The sequence below is a fragment of the Danio rerio genome, chromosome 20, assembly GCF_052040795.2.
Source record: "Danio rerio strain M-AB ecotype USA chromosome 20, GRCz13ab, whole genome shotgun sequence".
Lineage (NCBI taxonomy): Eukaryota > Metazoa > Chordata > Actinopteri > Cypriniformes > Danionidae > Danio > Danio rerio.
The window spans coordinates 44,401,910-44,415,267 of record NC_141040.1 but is presented as its reverse complement, the minus strand read 5'-3'; the positions used below and the strand labels follow the sequence as shown (position 1 = coordinate 44,415,267).

Here is a 13,358-nt window from a genome sequence, read left to right as displayed (position 1 = left end):
AGCTCAATATACAGTGGGTAAGAGTTTAATATGGCCATTACCCTCGCCTATGTACCGCCGCCGCTCTAAAGGAATGATTTTTACTGTGAATAAAGGGATCGTCTTTTTCTGTATAAAATTTGTACAAAATCTATACTAAAATCAAAAAGAAACACAATTTTTTTTTTTTTTTAATGAAAACCTCCTCATGTACAGTAGGTGAATGAGGTGCAGAAATTATTATTGTTTTATTTTCAATTGTAATTATTTTTAATTATTTTTGTTTTATTTGATTTTGTTTTTACTTTATTTCATTTATTTTATTTTGTTAAATTAATTTTTATTTTATTTTATTTTATTTATTATTATTATTATTTGTTTGTTTTATTTGATTTAAATGGTTTTGCTTTATTTCATTTATCCTATTAATTTTTTTTATTATTATTTTATAACTTTTTGTTTTATTTGGTTTTATTTGATTAGTTTTTTATTTAATTTAATTTGTTTTGATATTTTATTAAATTAATTTTATTTATTTTTTATTGCTTTATTAATTTTTAGTTTTATTTGATTGGTTTTACTTCATTTCATTTATTTTTTATTACATTCATTTTATTTTATTATATTTTTAAGTATTTTTTTCTTCATTTGATTGTATTTGATTTGTTTTGCTTTATTTCATTTATTTTATTTTATTAAATTCATTTTATTTTATTTTATTTTATTAATTGTTTTGTTTGATTTTATTTGATTTGTTTTGCTTTATTTAATTAGATTTATTTTATTAAATTTATTTTTAGTATTATTTTATTAATTTTTTTGTTTAATTTAATTTGATTTGTTTTGCTTTATTTCATTTATTGATTATATTTAAATTTTTTTTGCTTTATTTCATTTAATTTATTTTATTACGTTTATTTTTTAGCATTATTTTATTTAATTTTTTGTTTAATTAAATTTTATTTGTTTTGCTTTATTTCGTTTATTTGATCAGGATTGATCGAAGAGACCTGTTGATGGATGGTTTGCGAAGAAATGTCATGCTCCCTTGTAAAAGTACTTTGTAGTATTTTCAAAAAAACAAAATGCAGTATTTTATTTTGATACATTTCTGGCTGCTGTATTTTGTAGCTTATTTTGATGCACGTAAAATTGAGGTATTTGGTATTTTATTTAAAAATACATTTCAATATATTTTTGCTCATCCCTGTTAATAGATATCAAGAATAAAATGCTATCTTTGCTTGTTATGTATCGAGAAACTAAAATACAATTATGCTTTGTCATACATAACATAAGCATTCCAAGGTGGATTTCGCATTTTGCGGAGGTGATTGAAATGGGTGTAAAATCTGATCAGATGCCTAAAATCTGAAGCAATCGCCTTTTTTTATTACTGCAAAGCAAGTGCATCTGCTTCCACAGAGAACTCAGTCTCACACCTCCCTTTACCATTACGATGAAGTCAAAGGTTTGCTGTCACACTGAATGGAGTGCATGACAGTCTAGTGGAAGTGATGTCGTGTTCATGACAGACAGATTAGATGGTTCAGTAAATTTGCATGTCCGTATGAATGTTGCCGATGAGAGTGACAGTTGCTCCCTGTTTGCATGCTGGAAAACCACACAACCACACAACCACACCACACAAACACACATGAAAACAGGCATTAGCACTGAACTGCAGGCAGAGAGTCTTTACCAGGTGGTAAACAGGGGTCGTCACAGTATAATGTATGGGCTTTTTATTGGATGGCAACAGGATGACACATGGTGATGGACAGGGTGGAAAAAGGAGGGAAATTTATTAGAAATAATGTAATTGTGACTCTTAATGGGTGCAATCATGTAGTGAACTACATGATATGAAAGTCTGTTGCTTTCTCTGTGAAATACCTTCAAAATGGGTTAATGTGTTTGCGTTTTAAAGTTTTTGATGGAATGATTTGTGAATGAGATGTGATATGATCTTAATGGCTGTGATAAATCCGTCTAAACAATGACAAATTTTTAAACAGTTTAAAATTGCCATTATTAAGCTACAGAATCACGCCGAGAACTTTAAGCAATTCTGCACAATAAACAACAGTTTGGTCGCCTTCAAATTGCATCAACTATGTTTCATCAGGTGGTAGCACAAGGTAAACTGTTGTCCTACAAGGACTTTTTCAGCACTCCACATGATAGGTGACTGATAGCGACCCGGCCAACGGGACACCCTATCTATCCTTGTCACTGTCAATGCTATCAGGAACAAGTCAATATCCCTCCCTCCCGCTCTTAGAAGCCTCACAAGTTTGTCCTGTGGCACAGCTGATAAACTTCCAACAAGAAAACACACTCAGAGTTTTATCACATCGTGAAGACACATTCAAGCATCCAATTACTCCTCATCTGTGTCCTGTTTTACCTTAAAGCCAATGTTTTGCTTTAAAACCCCCCAATAGGGGAGCCTTTATAATAATCGATTGCTTCGCCCAACCTACAATCTCTTCAGGACGAGTGTTCCGAAATTACTCCCCATCGAAGTGAATTAGGCAATGATAAGAGAGCTGGACCTACCTTCAAGACCCTTGCTGTCGAGTAGGTCAAACATAATGATGGCCACGGCTGACCAGGTTATGATAAGAGCCAGCACGAGGATCCAGGCCATGGGGGAGCTGAACGTGGAGTAGAGGTCATCAGTCATGGTGCGCTTGGACGAACGTACTGAATGTGAGCTCACGTCATTTTTGGCCTCTACTATGGTAGTCGTGGTGGTGGACCGTGCTGTAGAGATAAACAGAGCTTCAGAAATGCAAACCGAAGAAAAATAATGAAAGCAGAGTAGTTGTAGTACAAAAAGTTGCAACTATAAGAATCCATACCATGTATATTAACTATCTTTCCTGTTTTTGTTGAAGTGGCTGATTGGGTTGACATCTTTGTTGTTTTACACCTTTGCTTTGGTGAATATAGAGTTAAGCCTGAATTATACATCTGAGATGAGCGAATGTTATATCCAATGATGCATACAGTGCATCCGGAAAGTATTCATAGTGCTTCACTTTTACTACATTTTTAATGTCACAGTCGTATTTCAAAATGGATTAAATTCATTTATTTCCTTAAAATTCTACACTCAATATCCCATAATGACATTGTGAGAAAAGATTTTTTGAAATTGTTGCAAATTTATTAAAAATAAAAAACCTTAAAAATGTACATGTTTTTTTTTTTACCCCATTTACATGAAGTAACTTCAGCTGATTGGACATGATTTGAAAAGGCATACCCTGTCAATATAATATCCCAGGGTTGACAGTGCACGTCCAAGCATAAAGACAAAGGAATTGTCTGTAGACCTCCGAGATAGGGTTTTTAACTCTTTAATTGCCAAATTCACAAATGATGTCACTAATTTGGTGAAAAACACACACCAAAAAATGACATTTTTATTCTAAAAGTAATTGTTGACTGGACTTGAAAAAAACTTTTATCAAAGTCTTGGAGATGTGAAACAACATTGCCTTTGATGGATTGTTTTTAATTATTTTTGTTTTTTGTTTTTTTCTCCCTAATTTGTTGGTGTCTGTTTTTACCCCAATGACCTTTATAACCACACTTTTTTTTTTGACAAAACCATGACGGCATATAATTGTGCATTTTTTATTGTTGGTGGTTTTTCCTATTGGGAAGAAGTAAACATAGTAATTTTACTGTTGGTCATCAGTTGGCACCATCAACTCTTTAGATAGCTGCAAAAAAGCTTAGATTCTGGAGTTAATATTGAGTATAACAGCAAATTAAAGTATGTTTATGTGTGGCTTTGAGAGTGACATTTATGCAATTACCTTGGTGTGTCTGAGAAAATCAAAATATGCATCTCAGCTCTCAGAACTACATGGAGTAAACAAAAACAAAGACTGTGTATTTATGCACCATCAAATGTGGTTATAATAGAAGTCAATGGGGCAAAACAGCCACCAACAGTAAATTAGTGAGAAAAAAATCAAAATCTAACAATGCATTTATGCCAGTGTTGTTACTAATCGTTTAAGACTGTAATAAAAGGTTAAAAAAATAAATCCAGTCCACAACTGCTTTTTATATTGAAAATACATCATTTTGCGTGTGTTTCTTAATCAAATCAGTGACATCATTTGTGTATTTGACAATTAAAGAGTTAAAATTCTGTATTTTTTTTGATCAGCATAGAGCTTTATTAATAATAATAATCATATAAATTCCTCACATTTTATATAGCGCTTTTCTGGGCACTCAAAGCGCTTTACACAATGGGGGGGGATCTCCTCATCCACCACCAGTGTGCAGCATCACCCTGGATGACGCGACGGCAACCATTTTGTGCCAGACCGCACACAACACACCAGCTGATTGGTGGAGAGGAGACAGTGATGAAGCCAATTGAATATGGGGATGGTTAGGAGGCCATGATGGACAGAGGCCAGTGGGCAGATTTGGCCAGGAAGCCGGGGTTAAACCCCTACTCTTTTCGAAGGACATCCTGGGATTTTTAACGACCAAAGAGAGTCGGGACCTCGGTTTAACATCTCATCCGAAAGACGGATTATGCAGGTTTCTGCAAAGAAATGACATGGCTGTGGTTGGACTTATGGTCAAAGGAAAAGGAAGAGCAAGAGAGGACCTACTTTGAGTACATGGAACATCTGGTGACATGGTGTAAGGAGAGTGCTTTGTCACTAAATGCTTTGAAAACTAAGGAACTAATTATTAGTAGAGAAGGGCAGCCTGTATGTCATCCAGTTACTACTGAGCGTTAACGTGGAGATTGTATTAGATGCTAAAAGATTAGATTGTATTTGTGCCTTATATTATGGTGAACACCCAGTCTATATCTATAAAAAGGCAACACAGAGATATTTTCTTTTAGGGAAATTAAAAAGTTTTAATGTTAGTAAGGTTATTCTGATGGAGGTTTATACCAGTCTGGTTGAAAGTTTTATCTCCTATAATATTTCTTGCCGGTATGGAAATCTTGGAGCTAGAAACAAGTATTAACTTGCAAAGATCGTTAACACGGTTGATAAGATCATAATGGACCCCCAGAAGCAGCTTGTGGAACTGTTTATAAACCAAACCAGACGGACAGCCTCACAGATAGTTCAGGACTCAACTCATCCTCTTTATTATGAATTTGAAAAGCTTCCTTCTGTTAGACGATACAGAGCACCCACAGCAAAAGCAAATAGTTTTAAGAAATCTTTTAAACCGTCTGCTATTATTATATTGAATAAATGACCATGAAGTAGACTGCATGTCTAGATTTGTGTGTTGGTAATCTGTGGTGTAGGAAGCTTTGTGTTCTGTGTTTGTGTTTTGTATTTGTGATGTTGGGGAGGCCAAAAATGAATTTCCACACGTGTGGACAATAACGTTTTTTCTAAATTTGAAGAAAATATTTATCTAATGCATTTTTATAGCACTTTAATTTAGTGGATGTTTTCATCCCTAACATAACAAAAGGGTAAAATTATATGACATTATATTTTTTTAACTATCTTTAGGATGTGAAAATAATCCATAGATGTGCTTACAGGGAGGCTTTTCAGTCCAATTACTAACAAATGTTTTGACTGCCATGTAATCGTAGCCAGTAATAGACACTGTGCACATTACATTGGAAGTTGTCTAGTTTTGTCACGTCGTTCGCTCTCAGTGTAGACAAAAAGCGATGAAGACAAAGCCCGGTGGACAGGAGATGAATGTTTGCTTTTTTCAATCTTTATCAATGCATTGCCTGGGAGAAAGATTGAATTGAACTTGTTGTCTGTATATAGGGTGCACATCTGCAGTGGCAATGTTTCATCATTAAAACATCTCCAAGGCCGCACGAGGAATGTTGGCTCTGTGTCATCTGCTGGTCAGAGCCCCTTTAAAAGCCTCTTTTCTAAATGGATATAAATTCTTGCGGCAACTCAGTTTGAATTGCTGCTCAGAGAGTCCACATGTAACCTTTATACTCTCTGCCACGTCTATGAGCCCCCGTTATTGATCTTCGCCAATATTGTTGATATAAGTCACGGCAAATGATTGATTCTTGCTCAGTCCGTTGTGATTGCGTTTACAGTAATGTATTTGTGGATGATCCATTGTGAGTCTGAGTCAAGACCAGGTCACTGGGTCTTGTTTATGTTGGCCCTGTTGCTCAGAGAACAGTATTTTCTACTCTTGGCTTGTATGTATGATGACGTGTGTGTAAGTGGGGGTCGGATACAGACGTCACGCACCAAAGGAGTCAGCTAAGACCACCTGTCGCAGATCTTCACTTTGGTCCCTGTTGTCAAACTTAGGATTAGACGTCCCTCCAAATGCTGACTCAAGAAGCTTTCTGCAGACGCAATATACTTAGTTGCATCTGGTTTGGTTTTGGTGCGTCTTTCTCTGTGTTATTAGGGTTTCGCCCCTGCAGATTGTCTACAAGCTTTAGTATCTGATTGTACAGAAATGTAAGATTGCTGATAAGGTCCACAAAAGGCTCGGGGGAAATCTTTCCATGGCAACATTATGCGTAAATGCCACTTCAGCCCTTGCTGTGCTGTAAATCGAATAGGTGGATGGTGCTGGTCCAGGAATTGACTCTTCTTATTTTAATATAAGACATTGTGCTCCAGGGCGAGGCAGTGGCGCAGTAGGTAGTGCTGCCGCCTCACAGCAAGAAGGTCGCTGGTTCGAACCTCGGCTCAGTTGGTGTTTCTGTGTGGAGTTTGCATGTTCTCCCTGCCTTCGCGTGGGTTTCCTCCGGGTGCTCCGGTTTCCCCCACAGTACAAAGACATGTGGTACAGGTGAATTGGGTAGGCTAAATTGTCCGTAGTGTATGAGTGTGTGTGAATGTGTGTGTGTGGATGTTTCCATCTCGGCTGGAAGGGCATCCGCTGTGTAAAAACTTGCTGGATAAGTTGGCGGTTCATTCCGCTGTGGCGACCCCGGATTAATAAAGGGACTAAGCCGACAAGAAAATGAATGAATGAACATTGTGCTCCTCATATTGCTGTTGGGTGTAACGGGTTTCACAGTAACATGTTACTGTATTCTAATTACATTTTAGAGGAACACAGTAATGTAACAAACATTTTAAATTTGTGTAATTTGATCAGAGTTAGCAAAGTCAGTGTAATTGCATTTCTTATGTTACAAATATAGTTTTTAGAAGAAAAAAAAATGCTTCATTTAAATAATGTGTTTCAATGCAACGTCAATTAATGAGCATGCGCTTTTAAATTGCTGGAGAATGAGAGCTGAAATGGTTGCTGACGAGAGAGGCTGCTTCAACAGGTGAAAAAACGTTGATTTCATTGAGCGTAAAAACTAAAATATTGCTGTCTATGTCCAGTCTCTAAAAAACTTTCAACTGCTTTTAACTTGACCAGCAACTTGTTTAAGCACTTCTACGACAAAACTCATCACCAAGGAGAACACCGGCAACCAAAAACAAGGCGTCCCAACTCAGCCTAAACAGGTTAAATAGATTTTTTGTGCAGGATCGGAAGTGAAGGCATCTTGTAAATGTAAAGAGAAGCTTAGCTGCTGATGAAGCCGTTCACATATCGTATCTTTTGCTCGCTCAAGTTCGTTATGTCCAATGTAGGTGCTTGGCTTATGCACATGTATTCGGAGCACAAATTGCGCACTCGCATTTTTCAGGTGCACCAGTTGAAAACCGCAAGTCACACAACAAGAACTGACCCAAACTCACCCTAACACTGCAGTTCTTTTTCATACTATGGATGTCACTAGCTACATTTCAATTCACCTTTTTTAATGCATATTTTGTATATGCTCATAAAAACAGTTGATGGAAACGGCAAGATGCTAATAAATTTTGAAAATGCGCATAAAAACATATGTGCATATCTGAGTAGGATAAACTTTTTATTCTATAAGAAAAGATGAGCATAAACTACAATGGAAATACTTTTACCGACTAAATTCCAGTATGTGCATTAAAAAGGTCATGTCATTTTATATAAGAGATCATGTGATGATAAAAAATATGTGTGAATGGACAAACCAGCTGGTTGATCACATTGTAAAACATCTGAAATGTTGTTTTGGTCATTCTAAAATGCCTTAACCATCTCAGTATTAGTATTATTATGTTATTAATGACCTCCAGAATCAAAAGCGTCTGTGCTCCGTATCTCACGCCTTCAAATGCCACCGCACATTCACTGCGTGTCGGGATTGTCTTTTAGAACATTTATTAAATAAAGACAAGATTCATGCAGCTTCTCTTACTTAAGCAAATTCCATTTATACTGTTGATATTTGGCACCAGATAATCAGGAAGTGACTATTTTGTTTACTTTTACTTGATGGATGGAAACGCTGCTTTATTCACACATCTTTTATGCAATATTCCAGTTTTGCGCATAAAGCTAATTTGCATTTTTGGATGAAAATATAGCTAATGATAACAGGTATCCAGTTTTCTTCTAAATATCTTTCTTCTTTTGTGTTTAAAAAAAGATAAACAGGTTTGGAACAAGTGAACGATGAGAGATCTTTTAGTTTTGGGCAAACTCCTTAAGTCTTTAATTGAATATATCAAGCTGCTATCATCAACCCATTATAAAGATTCAAAGTGAATATTAAATGACTGAAAGAGCTGCAGTTTATTTAGTATTTTATAGGTATATTTCATATGTTTTAAAAGTAACTTCAAAGTAAAGTAATTAGTAATCTGATTGCTTTTTACATTAAGTAATTCAAGAGTTCACAGTTAGCTGATGATTGATTATAAAGCTTGTTTGGCATGCTGTCCCGGGAGAGAGCCCTAAGCTCATAAGATCCTCGAGCCTGGGGCCCCCTCCCATTTGCAGGCGATAGGGGAGTTTGGGCTCAGGTAGATCATGAGAACTCCCCTGCTATAGTAGCTAATGAACAGATAGTGATTGCTCTTAAGAGCTAACTACTAACTAGGAGCATGTCTATGAAGCCGATTTGGATTAGTCAATTAGCTTAAGTTGCCGGTATTTTGACGGTGGGAGAAAACCTGGTAACCCTGGGGAAAGCCACGTGAGCATGGAGAGAATGTGTAAACTCCTCACAGAAATGTCGGCTAGCTTAGTAAAGACTAGAACCAGTGACGTTCTTGCTGTGAGACAACAGTGCTAACCACTAAGCCACTGTGCCACCCATCTAGGAAAGGAGGAGGAGAAGGGGTGGAAGGTGGGATTCTTTAAAACGAAGATGGCTGTTATATGGAACTTAGGGTATTTATAGTGGCTTAGAAATCGTCTGATTGGTGAACAAATTGAATATTACGCGACTGGCTCGAAGCAATCATAAGCATGTGATCCTCTTGACATTAGTTTATAAATAAAATTCACTTAGTAATGGAATTAGATTACAATTTTCCAGTAGTAGTCAGCAATTTTATGATCTATTACTTTATTTACTTTTAAAGTAACTTACCCAAAACTGATGGCAACTAATCCTATGTTAGCAAGCTGTTGAGACAATGAAGTTAGCAAAAATAAAAAAATTTTGAAGTATCACTTTCAATATGATTTATTCGGGCTGATCTAAGAGTCTTTTCACCGTTTAATCAGAATTTCAGATTTACTTTTAAGTCTTTGCAACATTAAGCCATTTCACGCAAGACTGAGGCTCATTTATGCAGGCCTTTGACGTCAATAATTGGCTTTTTTAGGGGGAGGTCTAGCGCAAGTCATTAAAAATAACTAAAAAGGTTTTGTGCTTTTTAAAGACATTTTTTATTCCCTTCAGAAACTGACAGGATTTTAGTGTGTTTGAAAATCCTTTGAGAATATTGCACTTCTAAATCTAGGAGTTAAATGACATTAGCTGTCAGTGGAAATATACTGTAGATGGTAAGATACAGTTCAACCTTAAGCTTTCTATGAGGATTGTGGCTTTTCAGGAGCCTTAAAAGTGGCCTTGCGGTATCTTAAAGGGCACCTAGAATGAAAATCATCTTTTGTAAGCTGTTCGGACAGAACTGTGTGTAGGTATAGTGGGTCCACAGTCATATTGGCGTGATATAAACACAATAAGTCTATTTTATTTTTATTTTCTGAAGTTAAAAATGGATCCAAATCCCTCCAATTTTGAGGTAGACCACAACATAATATAGGAGTGTTGTTTCCTCACCCACTGAATTAATTGACAGCCGCATATTAACATGTCTGTGTAGTGACGTGTATAATCATATCAATAAGACAGGATGTGCGCAAAGCAACTGGGATTAAAAGATCTGTTCAGCTCTCTGTGATCATCAGCCATCATCAAATGTGATCAAGAGTGATTTTTACAAGTTTAAAACTTTTTTAAACAATGCATGTTTGTAATGAATTACAGCACTTTTACTGTTTTTATCACCACAGCCGCATGTCAGATGCTTCAGTCCCGGTTTGTGGACATTAAATCAGGTTAATTTTGTGCTTTAACATAACGGATATCCATACAGCAGTGGATACTAACGTGTATCCCTTCACATTTGCAGTGAAAAAAATGTCCAAGGTAAACTTGCTCACTGTGTGTGTTTGTCTGTGTTCGTGTGCATGAAATTTGTAGCAACATTGTTTGTGACTCATCGTTGCAGAAAGGCTTGAATTAACTCCACAGCAGATATATCAAATAATTATTGGAAAAGTTCTTAGGTGAGATCTGCTTTCTTCATGTCTATCACTGTGTTATCTGACACATCACTGTTTATCTGACGCAGGTGAGGCGGAGATTGAGGCACACTCTGACAGGCCAGTGGGCACGGTGGGCGGGGAGCACTAGCATTAAAGGCAAGGGCAACAAAAACAGCTACATTGTGTTCAGAGCAGAAAATCCAACATTCTGAAAGGTATAATACATAATCTGATCAGTGTTTTGAGCTGAAACTTTACAGACACATTCTGGAGACATAAAATATGCATCCTAAATCTTGAAAAAGAGGTAAAATAGGTGCTTTTTATATCTTCAAATGCCAAAATGTATATAAAAGAGCTACCGAGATGCAAGTTGTTTTCTACTGATAATCTTGAATTCTGTCATTTGGTCCAATCTGAAGCTGCAGTCTAATTGTTTTTGCACAAAAAGTGACTAGGATCTTCACAATTTCTTCTATTGTGCTCCACGGAAGACAGAAAGATGTAGTGGTTATAGAAATGACATGAGGGTAAGTAAAACAGCTCATAAATCATTTGCACTGTGAATGACAGTAATTCACATTTCTGAATGAACTGTTCCTTCAACTACATTTTCTCTAGCTGATTGAACTTCTGCAGTTCATAACTATAAAAACTCCTAAACCCTTAAAAAAAGCTGCGCTAACATCACAGGCCTGCTTCAAAGGACTACTGACTCCCATAGAGCCATATGATATGATGTATTTTTAGAAGCTTTCAAGCACAAAATTCCCCTGCAAAGCAGATTGCTTCTGTCTAAATTAACTTTACTCGGGGAAAAATTTAAAGGAGTAGTTCTGTCATCTTCTGCTGAAGAAAAAAAAGACGATATTCGCATGTTTAAGAGGAATGCTGAGCAATGAACATGGTAGCCATTATCTTCTACTGTATGTATATGGTTATCAAAAACCATTGAAGAAAGAAACTTATACTTGTTTGGAACAATTTCAGGAAGAGAGTTCTTACTAATTGTAATTATACAATTAGTAGCATCATTTATGTAGCATACAACATATGTTTGACTTAAACCATCTTATAACACACATAAAAACATAACCGAAAATGAAGTTCACAGTACCTTCCATCTCTCTCATGCACTAACAGGCTGAAAACACAATCTCAAGAGTCAATTCCCCGGGTCCAGAATAGTTTTCCAATCGAAACACCACTGTGTCTCTGTGTGCCTTTCCTGTTAGAGTCCCAATAAAACTCGCGCTTGTGCCAGGGCTCCTACAAAGCAGCAAAAAATGGCACCTGTTGCTTAAAGTGACATATGAGAAAAAACAATACACCACCAACTGGGACCGAGTACCAGCAGGGAAGGGAAAAAACACACGGCTAGGCTGTCAAAAGAGCAAATCAAGCCCTAGGTTGTCCTTATGTTTGTTAGCAGCCTATGATGTGTGTATGTGTGGGGGTCAGGAAACATGGGAGAGAAGGGAGGACGGGTTTCAAGGTAACCTTATCTGTGAGTGGACTGTGTGGTTTATTCTTAGAGTCCCCGGCAGCAACGGCATTATGTTTTGCCTTTTTAGGCCAGGGGTGTTACCCCTGAAGTGGAGCTGGGCTGTCATCGGGTGAGTGTGTGCGGAAACTAACCACACACCACAAAGCACACCTCAGAAATGTGCCGTTTAATCCGTTTTAGCAGCGTTTTCTGCTGATTTGCATAATGAAATATGCCACTTTATACATTAAAAGCATGGCGTACTGTATAAAGATGTCTTTAATGGAGATTTCGTGGCCGAGATTCTTAGGCGCACAAGTAAATGAATGCATGTAAGAAACGGAGCCCGTGATAAACTCGGGTTAAGCTGTTTACGGCGGCTTGTTAAATATTCATGCAAATCAAGCGAAACCTTTTTCATAAGCCGTGCAAATGGAACATTTAGAAAGCTGACCTTTAAAAAGCAAATAGCATTTTGTTCTCTCAGCTCTACCTGCTCTGTATTTCAGGGAATAGGAAGAGATGTCAGAGTATAACTGTGCTTTTCACCGTTAAATGTTGTATGAAGTTGCATTATGAGCAGGGGCTTCTTTCTAGTTTTTAAGGTTTATGTATTTTCTATTAAAACAAGAAGTTGGGTCGGGATATTTATTCATTTATATGACCGGAATAGGCAAACGGCTTTATGTCATAACTATTTATTACTGTGATTTTCTATTTCTAGTCATGCTCTCACTTTATAACTATTATTTTATTGGACCGAATTTAGGACATGAGTCGTCATAACGTTTAATTTAAATCAAGCAGATAAAGGCAGTCTTAAAAGTTTAAGCGATTAGTTTATTACCAAAATTAAAATGTACTCACTATTAAGTAACACTCATGTGGCTCCATAGTTTCTTTCCTCTGTTATACACAAAACTTTTCTCAAAATAAATAGATGAAATTATAGGTAAAATAATGTTCCATCGTCATTTAGCACAGTGTTTCTCAACCACTTTCCTGAAGCTCCACCAGCACTGCATGTTTTGTATGTTTCCTTTGTCTGTGACACCCATTACAAGTCTTTGAGTCTCTGCTAATGAGCTGGTGGTCTGAATCAGGTGTGTTTTGTTATTATTGAGATTTTCGATTTCTAGTCTCTCACTTTACATCTATTATTTTATTGGACTGAATTTTGGCCACAAAATTGAGTCATCATCATTTTTCATTGATGCCAATTTCAAGCTGCATATGAGCATATATGTGACCTCAAAGTTAAAGGGAT

General features: G+C 36.5%; 2 protein-coding genes across 53 annotated transcripts in view; one reads left to right on the top strand and one right to left on the bottom strand.

The window, feature by feature from the left end:
* The window catches only part of trdn (triadin), a 94,545-nt gene extending 82,500 nt beyond the window's left edge, over window positions 1-12,045 (bottom strand). For 36 of the 50 annotated variants that reach the window (XM_087298478.1, XM_087298456.1, XM_087298457.1 and 33 more), the window contains exons 1-3: window positions 11,723-12,045; window positions 2,542-2,748; window positions 1,682-1,720 (exon numbers count right to left, since the gene is read on the bottom strand). In XM_087298478.1, the coding sequence (XP_087154604.1) occupies window positions 1,682-1,720; window positions 2,542-2,748; window positions 11,723-11,738 (262 nt within the window). In that variant the 5' untranslated portion in view covers window positions 11,739-12,045. The remainder of the gene's footprint in view (window positions 1-1,681; window positions 1,721-2,541; window positions 2,749-11,722) is intronic. The other 14 variants (XM_087298459.1, XM_087298470.1, XM_087298473.1 and 11 more) reach the window with 1 other exon arrangement.
* Window positions 1-13,358, top strand: part of nkain2 (sodium/potassium transporting ATPase interacting 2) — a 432,978-nt gene that overhangs the window by 88,274 nt on the left and 331,346 nt on the right. The window lies entirely within an intron of this gene.